General features: G+C 41.0%; 1 protein-coding gene across 5 annotated transcripts in view; it reads right to left on the bottom strand.

Moving 5' to 3' along the window:
• Positions 1-2,924: 2,924 nt before the first annotated feature.
• Ncoa1 (nuclear receptor coactivator 1) overlaps positions 2,925-14,067 on the bottom strand; it is a 206,445-nt gene continuing 195,302 nt past the window's right edge. For 2 of the 5 annotated variants that reach the window (XM_042696727.1, XM_042696728.1), the window contains 3 exons: positions 13,752-13,935; positions 9,358-9,447; positions 2,925-5,285 (listed from right to left, as the gene is read on the bottom strand). In XM_042696727.1, the coding sequence (XP_042552661.1) occupies positions 5,115-5,285; positions 9,358-9,447; positions 13,752-13,935 (445 nt within the window). In that variant the 3' untranslated portion in view covers positions 2,925-5,114. Of the gene's footprint in view, positions 5,286-5,370; positions 5,428-9,357; positions 9,448-13,751; positions 13,936-14,067 lie in introns of all 5 variants that reach the window. The other 3 variants (XM_042696730.1, XM_042696731.1, XM_042696729.1) reach the window with 3 other exon arrangements.

Below are 14,067 nucleotides of genomic sequence, written 5' to 3'. Positions count from 1 at the left end.
TGCCAGTCCTAAGGCTTGAACTCAAGGGCCTGGGTGCTCTGAGCTGTTTTGCTCAATGCTAATGCTGTACCACTTGAGCCACGGCTCCACTTCATAGCACTTGCCATCTGATACACTACCTGCGTGGCATCAATCAACCTTCATTAGAAAGCAAGCTCCCTGAGGAACAGGATTAAAAAATTTTTCTTCTTTGATATATTGACAGTGCTGAAAGTGTCTGGCAAATAGTATCAGTCACTATCTCTATTGTTACCTTAAAATATTCATTATTACTGGGAACCAGTGACTTAGGTCTGTAATCCTGAGACATGGAGGGTTGAGGATCAAAGTCAACCTGGATATAAAAGTTTTCAAGACTCTAACTCTAATTAACTAGTAAAGTGCTAGGATGGAGGCATGGCTCAGTGGAAAACCAGCAAGAAAACCAAGCCAGAGCAAGGCCCTGGGTTAAAACCCCAGTACCAGTGTGCATGTGCACACACATACACACACACACACACAAATCTGATTTACAATGTTCTATTTTCACATATACCTTTTTCTAATAAGTCTTTACAAAAAGTTTTAAAGGGCAAGTAGAATGACAAACTAAAATCCAGGTTTAGAGATGCATGATTCTTTGTTTGATTTGGTCAGACTTTAAATTCTAGCTTACTAAGTGATTACTAGCTAAAATATAATTGACATCAGGAGAATGTTAACTTTAAAAATGCTTATTTTGGAAGTGGCACTGTAGCTCAAGTGGTAGAGCGCTAGCCTTGAGCTGAAAAGCTGAGGGACAGCGCCCAGGCAGAGTTCAAGCCCCACGACCAACAACAAAAAAGCTTATTTTGGAACAAATCTTCTTAGTCTTATCCCCAGCTACAGATTATTGCATTGAAGAACCAGAAGCCCAGGCTCCTGGCTAGATAGGGCTAGTTATGAAAAGACCTGAGCTATCAGCAGGATCAATTTCCAAACGAGGTTGGGGCCCAGAGTCCAGGAATGCATGTTCCTTCTGGAGCCAAAGGCTGACTTCATTACTTTCCAGCCCACCAGCTGACAAAATATAATGACATGTTTATGAGTGCTCATAACACTAGTGAACGATTTAAAACCCCAGCTCTCTGGGGTCCTTGACTATCTTCAGGCCTTCATACATGTGGCTGCCCTTAATTCCTCTTCTGCACCACATTGCAATCTTACCTCAACTCCATCCCTTTGTTCTTCAGACAAGGTCTTGCCCATGAGGCAGTTCAGAACTCTCCTTTTCACCTTTAACCCAATGCCCACTGTAACTAACCCCCTTCCATCCTATGAGTTTAAGTTCCATTAGGCTTCTAGGAGCTTTGGATAAAGAATACAAGTGTGTCAAGTGAGTGAATGAGGGCAGAGCATTGTGGGTTTGGTGGACACGCAGACAGGTAAAGAAAATTTAATGTTGGCAAAAAGGGTTCTGGATGGAGAATATTTCCTTTGGTAGTACTGTCCAATAAAAAAGAATTTAGGGCTTAATTAAATCATTAAAACTGTGAAGGCACAGGGATGGTCAAGGGTCAAGATGCTCTGACCTGGTCACTGTATTCAGGTACAGTTGCTCTTGGGGAAGAGCTGTTAGTGTCATCAAGGACGTCAGTGCATCTCCCATTATAGCAGACATGAGTCTAACACCTGTGGGAATGGGACCTACCTTTGGCAAATCATACAGAAAGCTGTTTCCCTACTTTCCCTCAATTGTTTCAAATTATTCTCTGCTTCCCCCTACTACTTCCCCCCCCTCCCCCGTGCTGGTCCTGCCACTTGAACTCAGGGACCAGGCACTGTCCTTGAGCTTTTTTTTTGGTCAGTCCTGGGGCCTGAACTCTGGGCCTGGGCGCTGTCCCTCAGCTCTTCAGCTCAAGGTGAGTGCTCTACCACTTGAGCCACAGCAGCACTTCCGGCTTTCTCTGCTTCTGTAGTACTTAGAAATCCAGCTTAAGGCCTCAGGCATGAAAGGCAAGCACTCTACCACTGAGCCACCTTCCCAGCCCTGTCCTTGAGCTTTTTAAGCTCAAGGCTAACTTTCTAACACTTGAGCCACAGCTCTACTTCTGGTTTTCTGGAGTACTTTGAGATAAGAGTCTCACAGACTTTGCTGACTGGGCTGGCTTTGAACTATGATCCTAAGATCTCAGCCTCCTAAGGAGCTAGGATTACAGGTATGAGTCACTAGAGCCCAGCTAATTTAATTTACCCTCCTTAAATTGGCACCACTTAAGTATTGGTAGATTTTAGATACACTTGTAAGAAAATTGTTTTTTGTGTTTTGGTTTTTTTTTTTTTGTTGGTCATGGGGCTTGAACTTTGGGCTTGGGCGCTGTCCCTCAGCTCAGTTCAAGGCTAGTGCTCTACCTCTTGAGCCACGGCACCACTTCCAGTTTTCTGAGTGGTTTATTGGAGATAAGAGTCTCACGGACTTACCTGCCCGGGCTGGCTTTGAACCATGATCCTCAGATCTCAGCCTCCTGAGTAGCTAGGATTACAGGCATGAGCTACCCATGCTGGAAGAAATTTTATTTTTATAAAGTACTGTCTCATGGGGATGGAGCACCCTGGAGTAAAATTGTAAGCAGAACACTATAAGCAAGATGGAGAAGACATACTATTTGTAATTCTCAAGTGCTGCCTGGATCAGATCTCCCTGCCCCAGACACCGGGCCATAGTGTTTCCTCACCAGACAAATGGCTATGTTAGCATTTCCTCAAAGCCCATATCACAACTTCATTTTGATCTCCTCAAATGTCACCGGGCTGGTTCAATATTAGAGTGACTTTGAGGATTTATGGTTTTAGGGATCTTCTCTTTTATTATCCTTTAAGTACATTTTAAGTCATTCTGGGCTTTGACAAGTCCTACACACTATAGGCTTCATTTTTTTTCCCCCTATAAATGAAGAGGCAACCCATGAGGTTGTTAAACAAATTCTATTCAGTAGCTGGAAAAGTGGATTTCCTGTGGAATGACAGGAATTACATAGAAGCAAGCAATTGTATTTTCCTCAAATGTAGCAATAATTTTAATCTGTACATACATAAAACAAACAGTGCAATTATAAAACCTTGAAGGTGACATGCATACTTTAAGGTGCAGTTGGGATGGGGGAGGATGTTTAGCATCTCCAATTTTTCCTTACTGCTTTGCTTTCTAGTTCCTTCTGCAAAAAGCGCTGAGTCAGGAAACTTCATCTGGAATGCTGAGTTGAAGGTGAACTTCCTGAAGTCTGCACATCCGAGTATCACAAACAAAATGGAAAAGACTTCCTAAAGCAGTTTGGTTAGGGTCTATAGTATGGCTGAGCTTTCAAGCTGGAAATGAATGAAACCAGGGATGCATTTTCAGAAAAACTAAAATGAGATAATGTTTGTAACTGAGTGTCCTATTTCTGTTTCATAGTTGCTACCCACATGAGCCCTTCCAGCAATTTTGAAATTCGGCGTAGTTTCTGAATAGATGCTGTTTGATGGAGTTATCTATAGCAGGGGTGGTAAGATGCAGAAAGAAGGACCTGGGGAAATGGCTTCTTCCTTGAAGTCTGAGTCCATGCTCCTCATCCACATTGGTTCTTATGGCCTTTTCTCTGCCATGCAGACAGAGGTAGCTGGTACAGAAGATCAGCACTGTCGTCGTTCACAGGCCCAGGGATGCAGATCAAGGAGAGCGATGGGGGGGTCACCTTTGTTTTCCACAATGACTTCCTCAAGTTTGCCTGGCCTGTGGTAGAACTTTTAGATTGAGTCAGTTCACTGGCTCCTTTCTCAAGAGGCCAGGATGAGATGGGATGTGGCAGAGTGACAAAGACACAAAGGGAAAACATGGTGCCAACGAGCCTCAGAGCAGGATAGACCTACTGTTATTTGCACTGATGGAAATTCAATTTCCCAAAGTCAATCTAATTACAAAAAAAAGAGAGCAGATTTTCTTTGAGCACTAATTTCCCTCTGTACAAGTGACTTGTGCACCTCTGGTCAGTGATCCCAGATGCTCCGGGCAGTCTGCACCAGCTCAGCTGTAGCAGCTCTTTCTGGCACTGGCACTTTGCTCTGAGCCCCAATGCAAATCCACACATGACATCATAGTTCCTAAAATAATAAAATATTACTAGCCAAATGTAACTGCAATCCAATTAATGTTGTATTTCACACACAAGTTTAGAAAAATCAAGAGTATGATCATAAAAGCATAAAATTAAACAAAAGGAAATCAATTTCTACAAGAAATCAAATATATTTACAGTGAGATTTAAGGGAAAAATAAGCTACTTGGATCATAAATTTTATTTTATTTTAAATAACTTGAGCTACTTCAGCGGTTAACACAAAAGCAGAAAGAACAGGCTGCCTTCCCCCAGCCCCAGATTTAATAAGAAAATTGTATCTACAATAATTGACAGAACTCATTTTGTGTCCTGCAATCATCTCATCAAAATTATTGCATTTTCCCCAAACCGTATTTTTGGATTCCTCTGTGAGTATGCCATCCTCCTTTCTGGAGGCAACTTGGTTTAAATCCATCTTTAAGAAGGGGAGAAGGGATACATTTGTGGAGGTGAAGTATTCTCTTGAAGCCAACAGATACGAGTTGCTAGAAGAAGCTGATTGTACACACGAGCTGCCTAGGGGTGGGGGTGGGAAGGGCTGTTGGTTGTGAGGAACATGACAGCCTTGGTGGACAGACACAAGCAAAGTCACACAGGCCCTCCTTCCTGGGCGGGGTCAGGACTGAGCTAGCGAGGCACAGCTTTGTCTTCCCCTTAGAACTTGTCATTTTGGTTCTTCTCCAAAAGCCTTCATCCAGATAAGAAGCCAATGACTGATTACAAAAATAAGAATAATTAAATTTGGCTCAAGAAATAGATTGTCCAACTGTCTGCCTTGTTATTTTTTCCAATATCCAAGGCCTTTACAAAGAAAGAAAGAAACAAACCGTCTCTCAATCTCCCAACAAAAGTGAACTGTTTTGTTTTGTTTTTTGCTCCAAATGCTACGACCTGAAGAATGGCTGCAGATTGAGATATCAAAAATCTCAGAAAAATATATAATATATTTTTATATCTCTGTATGTCTATTTTTTAAGTTTCACATTCCTTTAAAAGTGGTTATTCAGTCAGTAGCTGCTGAAGGAGGCTCTTCTGCTGGGCCTGGGGGGTCTGTGGTCCTGATGTGGGTTTTTGAGTTCCCAGTGGACCAGGCTGGTTCAGGTAAGGGTCCCCGCCTACCAGATTCACTGTACACTGGACGTCAGCAAACACCTGAACCTGTTGCACCTGCTGGAACACAAATAAAAGATGTGTTTAGACAGAAGGGTCTGCCCCCCCGGCTTATGAGTGGGTACTACTTGAAGTGGAAACTCACTAGAGCATTCCTCTAGTCTGTAGTCACCACAGAGAAGAACTCTTCTGTCTTCTTGTCCTACAAAAAGAAAATCGCTGCACTCATTTTGCTCAGGGTTCTGGAAAGTTCACACTTTAAAATAAGATCAAAATTGGAATGGTCACGCCTCCTACAGGTTGCCATCAATACCGAATGTGAGCACCATTGCTAACACTGGTGAGGTTAGGAAAAACCCAGTTTCAGAGTCTGGGAATCCTGTGGTGGGTTTTAAAAAACAACATGCTATTCAGAAAACCAGTTTAAAAGCATTCCACAGGCCACTTTAGTAGGTTTAAAAAAATCTTATGATGTCACTGAGAAATCAAGGGCTATTACTCAAAATAAAACCACCACAACTGAGAAACAGGACCTCAGCTCACTGAGGTTAATGTCCATGAGGTTTGTGTTGAATCTAAATATATTATTATATACTTTCACATATTGGCTTTAGAATTACAATAAAATATCCAAACAATTTTATATTTGACTTTTTCCCGATAGATAATCTACTTAAACACAAGGTAAAAATAACAGCAAATCTATGAGCTGAGGACAGTGTGAATTTTCCCTTTTAACTACTTTCAGGAGTAACATTCTTTTAAACTGTCTCAAGTTGCACAGTCCTAGCATATTCTATTGGGAAAACAAAGCCAGAAGTTAAGACTTTATACCAATCAGCCTTCTTAAAAAGTAGCCTACAGAACTGAGTAGGGATATCACATTTCTGGATGTACTGGAACAGAAACACCTTGTAAAATATCTAGGAGCACCTAAGTGTATCAAACGTGTGCCTCATGTTTAACAGGCTCACAAAGTATTTTATCTTAGTGTATTTTTCATCATCCATCACTAATGCATTTAGCCAACTTTCACTGGCCAAATGTTAAATGTTCTGCCTATCAATTTCTATACCAGTTTAGCCATGATGGATCCTTAATCCATTTATGATCCTACTCTGTTTCTTCTAAGGTAAGGCAGACCTTCTGGACTTGAGCATTTGGAAACTGATGAGCTAAATTTCTTGTTAGGTTAGTTTCTGCATCTTCCTTTTCCCCTAGTTTCCCAGATTTTGTTTCTAAGCCTTACATGTTCCCATTCACTTTCCCTTTGCGCTCTTTCGCGCTCTTTCTGTGTATCTACAACACACTGGCTCTTTGAGGCTATTCTTTGACTGTGCTTTGCTTTTTCCACCCAGTATCATTTTCCTGCTAGACCTTCCTCTCTTAGCAGGTCAATCCCCTCCTAGCCCTCTTTGTTTCTCAGGTCTAGGTTCGTTATCTCTTCTCTCCTGCTGGCCTTGGCCCCATCCCACCTCTCTACCACAGCTGGACTCCAGTGCTCTCTTTGTCTTTTTAGTCTCTCTTTCTACATCTTTGTCTATATTTCTATCTAACTTATCTCCCAGCTTTTGTTTGGAAAACAAAAACACAGGAGAAAATTGAGATGTCAAGGTAGACTGCAACAGAAAGAAGATTATGCCCTGAAACTTCACGTGAGCACAAACTATACTGGCTTTTAAGAAACTGGTAGTTTAATAATATATAGTTTCACATCTGTGTTTCTAAATATGAAATATTAAGTCATACACTAAGGTGGTTTTGTCCGTAAGTATTTAAAAACATTTTGATAATAATAAATGAGAGTAAATTTGTTTTTTGGGGTTTTTTTTTTTTGGGTCCGGTCGTGGGGCCTGAACTCTGGGCCTGGGCGCTGTCCCTCAGCTCTTTAGCTCAAGGCTAGTGCTCTACCACTTGAGCCACAGCACCACTTCTGGCTTTTTTCTTTTTTGTTTAAGTGGTGCTGAGGAATCGAACCCAGGGCCTCATGCATGCAAGGCAAGCACTCTACCACTGAGACACCTTCCCAGCCCAATTCTGTTTGTTTTTAAGAAGGGTATTTTAAAAGTCTGTTTGATTTTTGTTTTACAAAAACTAGGAAGATTAAGCCAAATTCTGAAAATCGATGTTAGCCATTTGGACCCTTGCTTGAAAGGAGGCGGCCTTGGATCAGATCTCAAGACCTTTTCACATTGCCATACCCCCCAGACAAAGCCTAAAGCAGAAGCCTAAGATCTGCCTGGAAGAAGAATGGGATGAGAGCTAAGTGTCAGCCTCTGGAAATTTTTCAGCAGGGCCCTGAAACGTTAAAACTTGCTTGTTTTGCTTTAAGTAATTTGTCATGCTGCCCAGTACAAGTCTCTGTGAAATATGAGACTTAAAAAAAAAACTTCTAGTGAATGAAGACTGCCTTCATTTCTGCATCATAAAAATGCCCTCTCAGGTTGCAAATGTGGTTTAGTGGTAGAGTGCCTACCTAGCATGCATGAAGCCCTGGGTTTGATTCCTCCGTACTACATACATGGAAAAAGCCAGAAGTGGCGTTGTGGCTCAAGTGGTAGAGTACGAGTGCTAGCCTTGAGCAAAAGAAGCTCAGGAACAGTGTCCAGGCACCGAGTTCAAGCCCCGGGACTGGCAAAAAATAAATTAAAAAAAATGCCTTCTTGACCTTCATAGGACTGTAGTCCTATTTGCTGGAGCTCAGATTCTAGACACAGTATCCTGACCTTTCTCCTCTAGAGTGAGCTGTCAGTGCCCCGCCCTTCACCTCCTCCACTCAGGATAAGGCCTACACTGACATGTGTATCAGTCTTCCCTTTCAGGAATGACTTCATTTATAGGAATGAGTCAGAGCCCTTAGTTCAGTATTCAAAGCATCTACAAAGTCACTCTGTCTACTGTACCAATTTTGATTCCCTTTACTTTCAGTGGTTTCCCATAATTATGCTAATTATGCTATTATTATTTCTCTGTCTCTATGTCCAAGTCCACCCCCAATATGGCTTTCTTTCATGTGGCCTGAGAATGACTTTTAAGCCCAGTTCAGTCCACCTCCTACATAAATGTCCTCTCACATCATAACATTCTTTCTCCTGCCCTTTTCTCCCTTTTCTCCCTCCTTTCCTTTGTTCTTCCCCCATTTCTTCTTTCTCTCCCTTGTACAGTGCTGGGGATGGAACCCAGAGCCTTGAGCATGCTAGGCAAGCACTCTACCACTAAGCTATGCCCGATCCCTATTTCTCCTTTCTTTGAATGCCATGACTCTTGTTACTTGTAACATAAATTTGATAGTTTGCCTTCTGAAGTACGTGACAATTTATGTGTATATATCTGTATTAGAAGTATCTGAGTGTGAAGCTCCACTCCTCCTCTTCCTAGCTGTGTGAATGTTACATGTAGTTACCTTCCCCAGGCTCAGTTTCTTTATCTGTGAAGAAGAGAAATACAACCTCCTTTACAGAGTTATGGTGAGGCTTAAATGAGATAAAGCACACAGTGCCAAGCATAGTGCCTGGCAAGTCAGAGATTTTACAATCAAACTTCCTTTCTTCTCTTCTCCCCACAATTTATTTAAAGGGCTAGGAAGATATGTATATTTCTTTCTGCATATGTAGCATAATGCTTATGTTAAAAATATTAAGAGACTAAGGACTAAACCAGGCACCAGAGTAAACTAACCCCCCCTCCCCCAAATTCACACTTAGGTGAGCAGAGGAAATTGGTCATCTTGATGTTTGGAGGCAGAGTTCAGAGTATATGGCATGCACTGTTTGTCTCAACTTAGGGAGATCTTTTGAAGTGTTTTGATTATAGATTAGTTTTAACAGTGTGTTTCTTAGCATTTAGTGGTCATCTTTGGGATTTTATTTGTCCCAAAAAGAACTGAATTAAATCTTACAGAAAGCTTATCTCATTTAACCCTCTGAACAATACTGTCAGCAGGTACTTGCTAGCTCTGTGGTCAGAGAGCTACTCAGGAAAGTTCTGCACATGCCCACGGGGATGCAGCTAGAAAGAGCAGAGCCAGGACTCATTCATTCCAAGGTCAGTCTCGTAATTACCATACTATGAAACATCCTCCATGTGTCTAGAGTACATTTGTCAGCTCTGGGTATAGAATTTTCTTACTGACCTGTGTTCCATCTGCTTCTGTTTTAAGAAGGTCAGTGGATGAAAGCTGGTTGCAGTAGAGGCCTGTGTGTCTTACTGCTGGATCATTCATCTATTAAAGATAAATACAAGACCAAATTACAAGCTAGTTATTTAAGTGAAGACCAAATTCTTTAGTGGAAAACTGACAGAAAACAATTTACCATGTCAATGTGGGGGTGGAGAGTATGTAAGGGAACACAAGGGGAACTTCTAGGATGCTAGTGACATTCTGTTAGTTTAAGTGTGTGCACTTTGTATACTTTTCTGTATAGAATTATATATCATACTTCAATAAAAAGTTTCTGTGATGCAAACATACATATGCCTTCCTCTTAAAATAGTAACAGATTTCTGCTTTAGTCAAGGTTAAGTAGCAGAGATAGTATTTATCCTACTCACAGAATCCACTCAAAAAATGGGCAAAACATAGGAAACAAAGGTTCTCAAGATATAAAAACAAACAAACAAAAGGCAGTGAAGGACAGTAATCCCTGAGTAAGAATAGGAAAACAGCTGAGGAATTTCTACTGCAGTGATCACTGGCAGAGGGGAAAAGGCCAAAGAGGAAGCTCTGGAGATGTACAGATACTCTCAAGTCTGTAGCTGAGCCCTGATCAGGTCATACTGCAGGGGAAGAGTCACCTGAGTAGATGACATGGACTCATTCCCAGCAACCACATAGGGTTGGGGCTAGATCTTGATCCCAACAGCAATTATGGAACACATAATTCATGCTGTAACAGGTAGCATAGTATAATAAACTTGTTTCAAAAGTAAAGCAAAACTTGCCCCAGAACACACTGATTTTGTCTCACCAAGCAACAAAAAGCAAACCATGAAGACATCAAACTATGTCCAAAAACTTAGCTATTTCTGACAACAAGGTTCAAGAATATTGATAGGAATATACACAAGTGAAACTCACATTTGACAGCCAATAAAAAATTAACAGGCATATAAAGTAGCAGAAAATCATGACTCATAATGAAAAAGAATCTAATCACTTGAAATCAACCCTAACACAGTTCAGATGACAGATAAGGGAGGTTATCATGACAGTCATAAAAATTATATTCCATATGTTCAAGTAGCAAGAGGAAATACTGAGCAGTTACAAAAGATATTTTAGAGATAAAGAAAATACAAAAATGATCCCAATATGGCAGGCATTGGTGTCTTAGACTTGTAATCCTAGCTACTCAGGAGGCTGAGATCTGAGGGTCACAGTTTGAAGCCAGCCTGGGCAGAAAAGTCCATGAGACTCTTACCTACAATTAACCATTAGAATATCAGAAATGGAGCTGTGACTCAGTGGTAGAGCATTAGCCTTAAGTAGAAAAGTCTCAGGGACAGCGCCCACACCTTGAGTTCAAGCCTCAAGACCATCCCCCCCTCCCCCCCCCAAAAAAAGATCCCAACATAACTTTTAGATATAAACTTTCACTGTCTGGTATGAGAAATACATTGGACAAAATTAACAGATTAGGCATTACAAAAAAATAGTGAATCTGAAACTATGGCAATAGATAATATCTAAAATGAAACATGCAGGAATTAGAGGGGTGGCTCAAGTGGCAGAGCTACCTGTGAGAATAAGTTGATGCCAATCAAGAAACTCAAGGTCTCCAGTTCAAAGTTGGAAAAAAAAATAAGAGAATCAATCTCATCCCAACAATAAATCCTCCCCCAACTGCAGAGAATCAGTGAACTATATGGGATACCTTCAAATGGTTTACAACTTGTGAAATTACAGTTGCAGAAGAAGAGGGATGATATAAAGCAATCTTGGAAGCTGGATGCATGGCTCAAGCCTCGCTACTTGGGAGGTAGAGCTTGGGGAATCATGGATTAGGTCCAACTAGTCATAAAAGTTCACAAAACTCCATCTCAATCAATGACTGGGTGCAGAGACGTATGCCTGTCATCTCAAAGCATGGGGGAAACACAGTAACTGGGTGCAGCATCCAAGTGAGACCTTATCTTGAAAATAACCAATGCAAAAAGGGACTGGCAGAGCAGCTCATGTGGTAGCCTGCCTGATGCAAACTCCAGTACTGCCAACCTCCTCAAAACAAACAACCCAAAAGACTGTTGGAAGCAGTGGAAACTAAGATGTTGCCAAATTTCTGTAAAATTATACACCTATGAATTAAGAAACTCAACGAATCACATGAACAATAAACAATGAAAATCACACCCAAGTGTATCATAATCAAATTGCTTAACAAGTTCTAAAAAGAAAGATTTAAAAGTCAGGCAGAGAGAATAGTCAGTCATACACAGAGGAACAAAGATGAAAATGACAGCAAGTGTCTCATCAGAATGCTGACAGAATAGTGACATCTTTAAAGCACTGACAGCTGAAACTGCCAACCCAGAATGCAGGGAAAGAACCTCCAAAGATAGGTGAAACAGACTTTTTCAGACATACAAAAGACAAAAGACATACACTATACAAAGCACTAAAAGAAGACCTTCAGGCAGAAGAAAAATATACCCTATGAAAATCTGACATTACACAAAGGAATGAAGAAGTAGTGAGTGTAAGCGTAAATGCAGAAAATTTAAATTTGAAAAATTCTTTTAAAAATAGTAACAATTTTGGGCTGGGAATATGGCTTGGTGGTAGAGCGCTTGCCTAGCATGCATGAAGCCCTGGGTTCGATTCCTTAGTACCACATAAACAGAAAAGGCTGGAAGTGGTACTATGGTTCAAGTGGTAGAGCACTAGCCTTGAGCACAAAAAGGCTCAAGGACAGTGCCCAGGCCTTGAGTTCAAGCTCCAGGACCAGCAAAGAAAAAAAAAAAAGTAACAATTTATTATAGGCTATCAGTATATACAGATAGAATAGGGATGACAACAGCACAGGAGGGAAGAATGAAAATATCCTGCTGTGAGTTCTCATACTATGTATGAGATGATTTAATATCACTGGAAGACAAGATGATGGAGAAAGACATAATACACTAATGCACTTACTAAAATAACAGAGCAGTTAAGTCAACAAAAGAGATGAACAAAAATATTCATTATGCACACAAAAAAGGCAAAAATTAGGACTAAGAATAAAGCAAAAAGAGAAGATATTTAAATCCAACCACAGCAACAATACATTAAATGATCATGGACCAACCAAGCTTGTATTAATAAGCTTAATACAAAATAAGATATAACTATGTAAGAAGTCCACTTTAAGTATTTTTACCCAATCATTACATTTTTGTTTTAATTTAATGGAGATAGTAATTCTAATAACTGAAAACAACTGGATAAAACAGTTCTCTCTCTCCCTCTTCTCTCCCCGAATCCTTCTCTCCCTCCCTCTCCTCCTCCTCATCCTTCCTCCTCCAACCTTTCCTTTCTCCCTTTCCCTTTCCCTCTCCTTCTCATTTTGGTGCTAGTACTTGGGCTTGAATCCTAAGCCTTATGCTCTTGCTTTTTTTTTTTTTCACTCAAAGCTGGCATTCTACGACTTGAACCACAGTTCTACTTCCAGTTTTTAAAGTCTCTTGGACTTTTCCTGCTTGGCTTCAAACTTTGATCCTCAGATCTCAGCTTGCTGAGTAGCTAGGATTACAGGCATAAGCCACCAGCACCCAGCTCTTTTCTCTTTTAAATACATTATACATATCTCTTTTATTTGATATAAATATATATGGTCTTACGTGCTCACCTTTTTTTTTTTTTTTCGGTTGTGCGGCCCGAACTCTGGGCCCGGGCACTGTCCCTCAGCTCTTCAGCTCAAGTCTAGTGCTCTACCACTTGAGCCACAGAACCACTTCTGGCTTTTTCTGCTTATGTGGTGCTGAGGAATCGAACCCAGGGCCTCACGCTTGCAAGGCAAGCCACCTTCCCAGGCCCTGTGCTCACCTCTTAACACAACTGTTCTGTACTATTATTCAACTGATGCATCATTCAAGTTGTGTATCTATTCTTGTTCTATACTAAATTTCTTGAGACTAAAATCTTATTTGAACTCTGCTAAAATTTGATTGAATTCTTTTTTTGGGGGAGTGGGGGAGAAGGGAAGGTCAGTCATGGGGCTTGAACTTAGGGCCTAAGCACTGTCCCTGAGCCTTTTTACTCAAAGCTAGTGCTCTATTACTTTGAGCCACTGCTCCACTTCCAGTTTTCTGGTGTTTAATTGATGATAAGAGTCTCACAGACTTTCTTTCCTGGTCTGGCTTTGAACCGTAATTCTCAGATCTCAGCCTACTGAGTAACTAGGATTACAGGTATGAGCCACCAGAGCTCAGATTCCGGTTGTCAACTTACATGATTTTCTTTGGGATAGTGAACTGTGTGAGTCATGGCATGGTGTGATGGTGGGGTGTGTATGTGTGAGAGAGAGGTATGAAAGCTGTGTCACTCACCTGCTCAGGGCACACAGTATTCATTCCTGGCATCTGCAAGGAGCTCATCTGCATCTGGCCCATCATTGGGTTCATGTTTTGCACATTTGTGTTTCCACCTGCCATCGACACGGTGATGCTCATATTGTTGTACACTCCTGGCTGTGCAGGTGTGGGCTGGCTCTGGACAGCTTGACTGAACACACTGTTAACTCAAAAACAATCCAGATTACATCCACTGATCATGAACATGTAGATAATTTGATTAGATTATACTTAAATATCATTAGACAGGCTTCCAAATTAAATATTTTACATTCATTAAGTTGCACATAAG

The sequence above is a fragment of the Dipodomys spectabilis genome, unplaced genomic scaffold (genome assembly GCF_019054845.1).
Source record: "Dipodomys spectabilis isolate Male_0828 unplaced genomic scaffold, ASM1905484v1 ptg000210l, whole genome shotgun sequence".
Classification (NCBI taxonomy): Eukaryota; Metazoa; Chordata; class Mammalia; order Rodentia; family Heteromyidae; genus Dipodomys; species Dipodomys spectabilis.
This window is presented reverse-complemented; position numbering and strand designations above follow the sequence as displayed.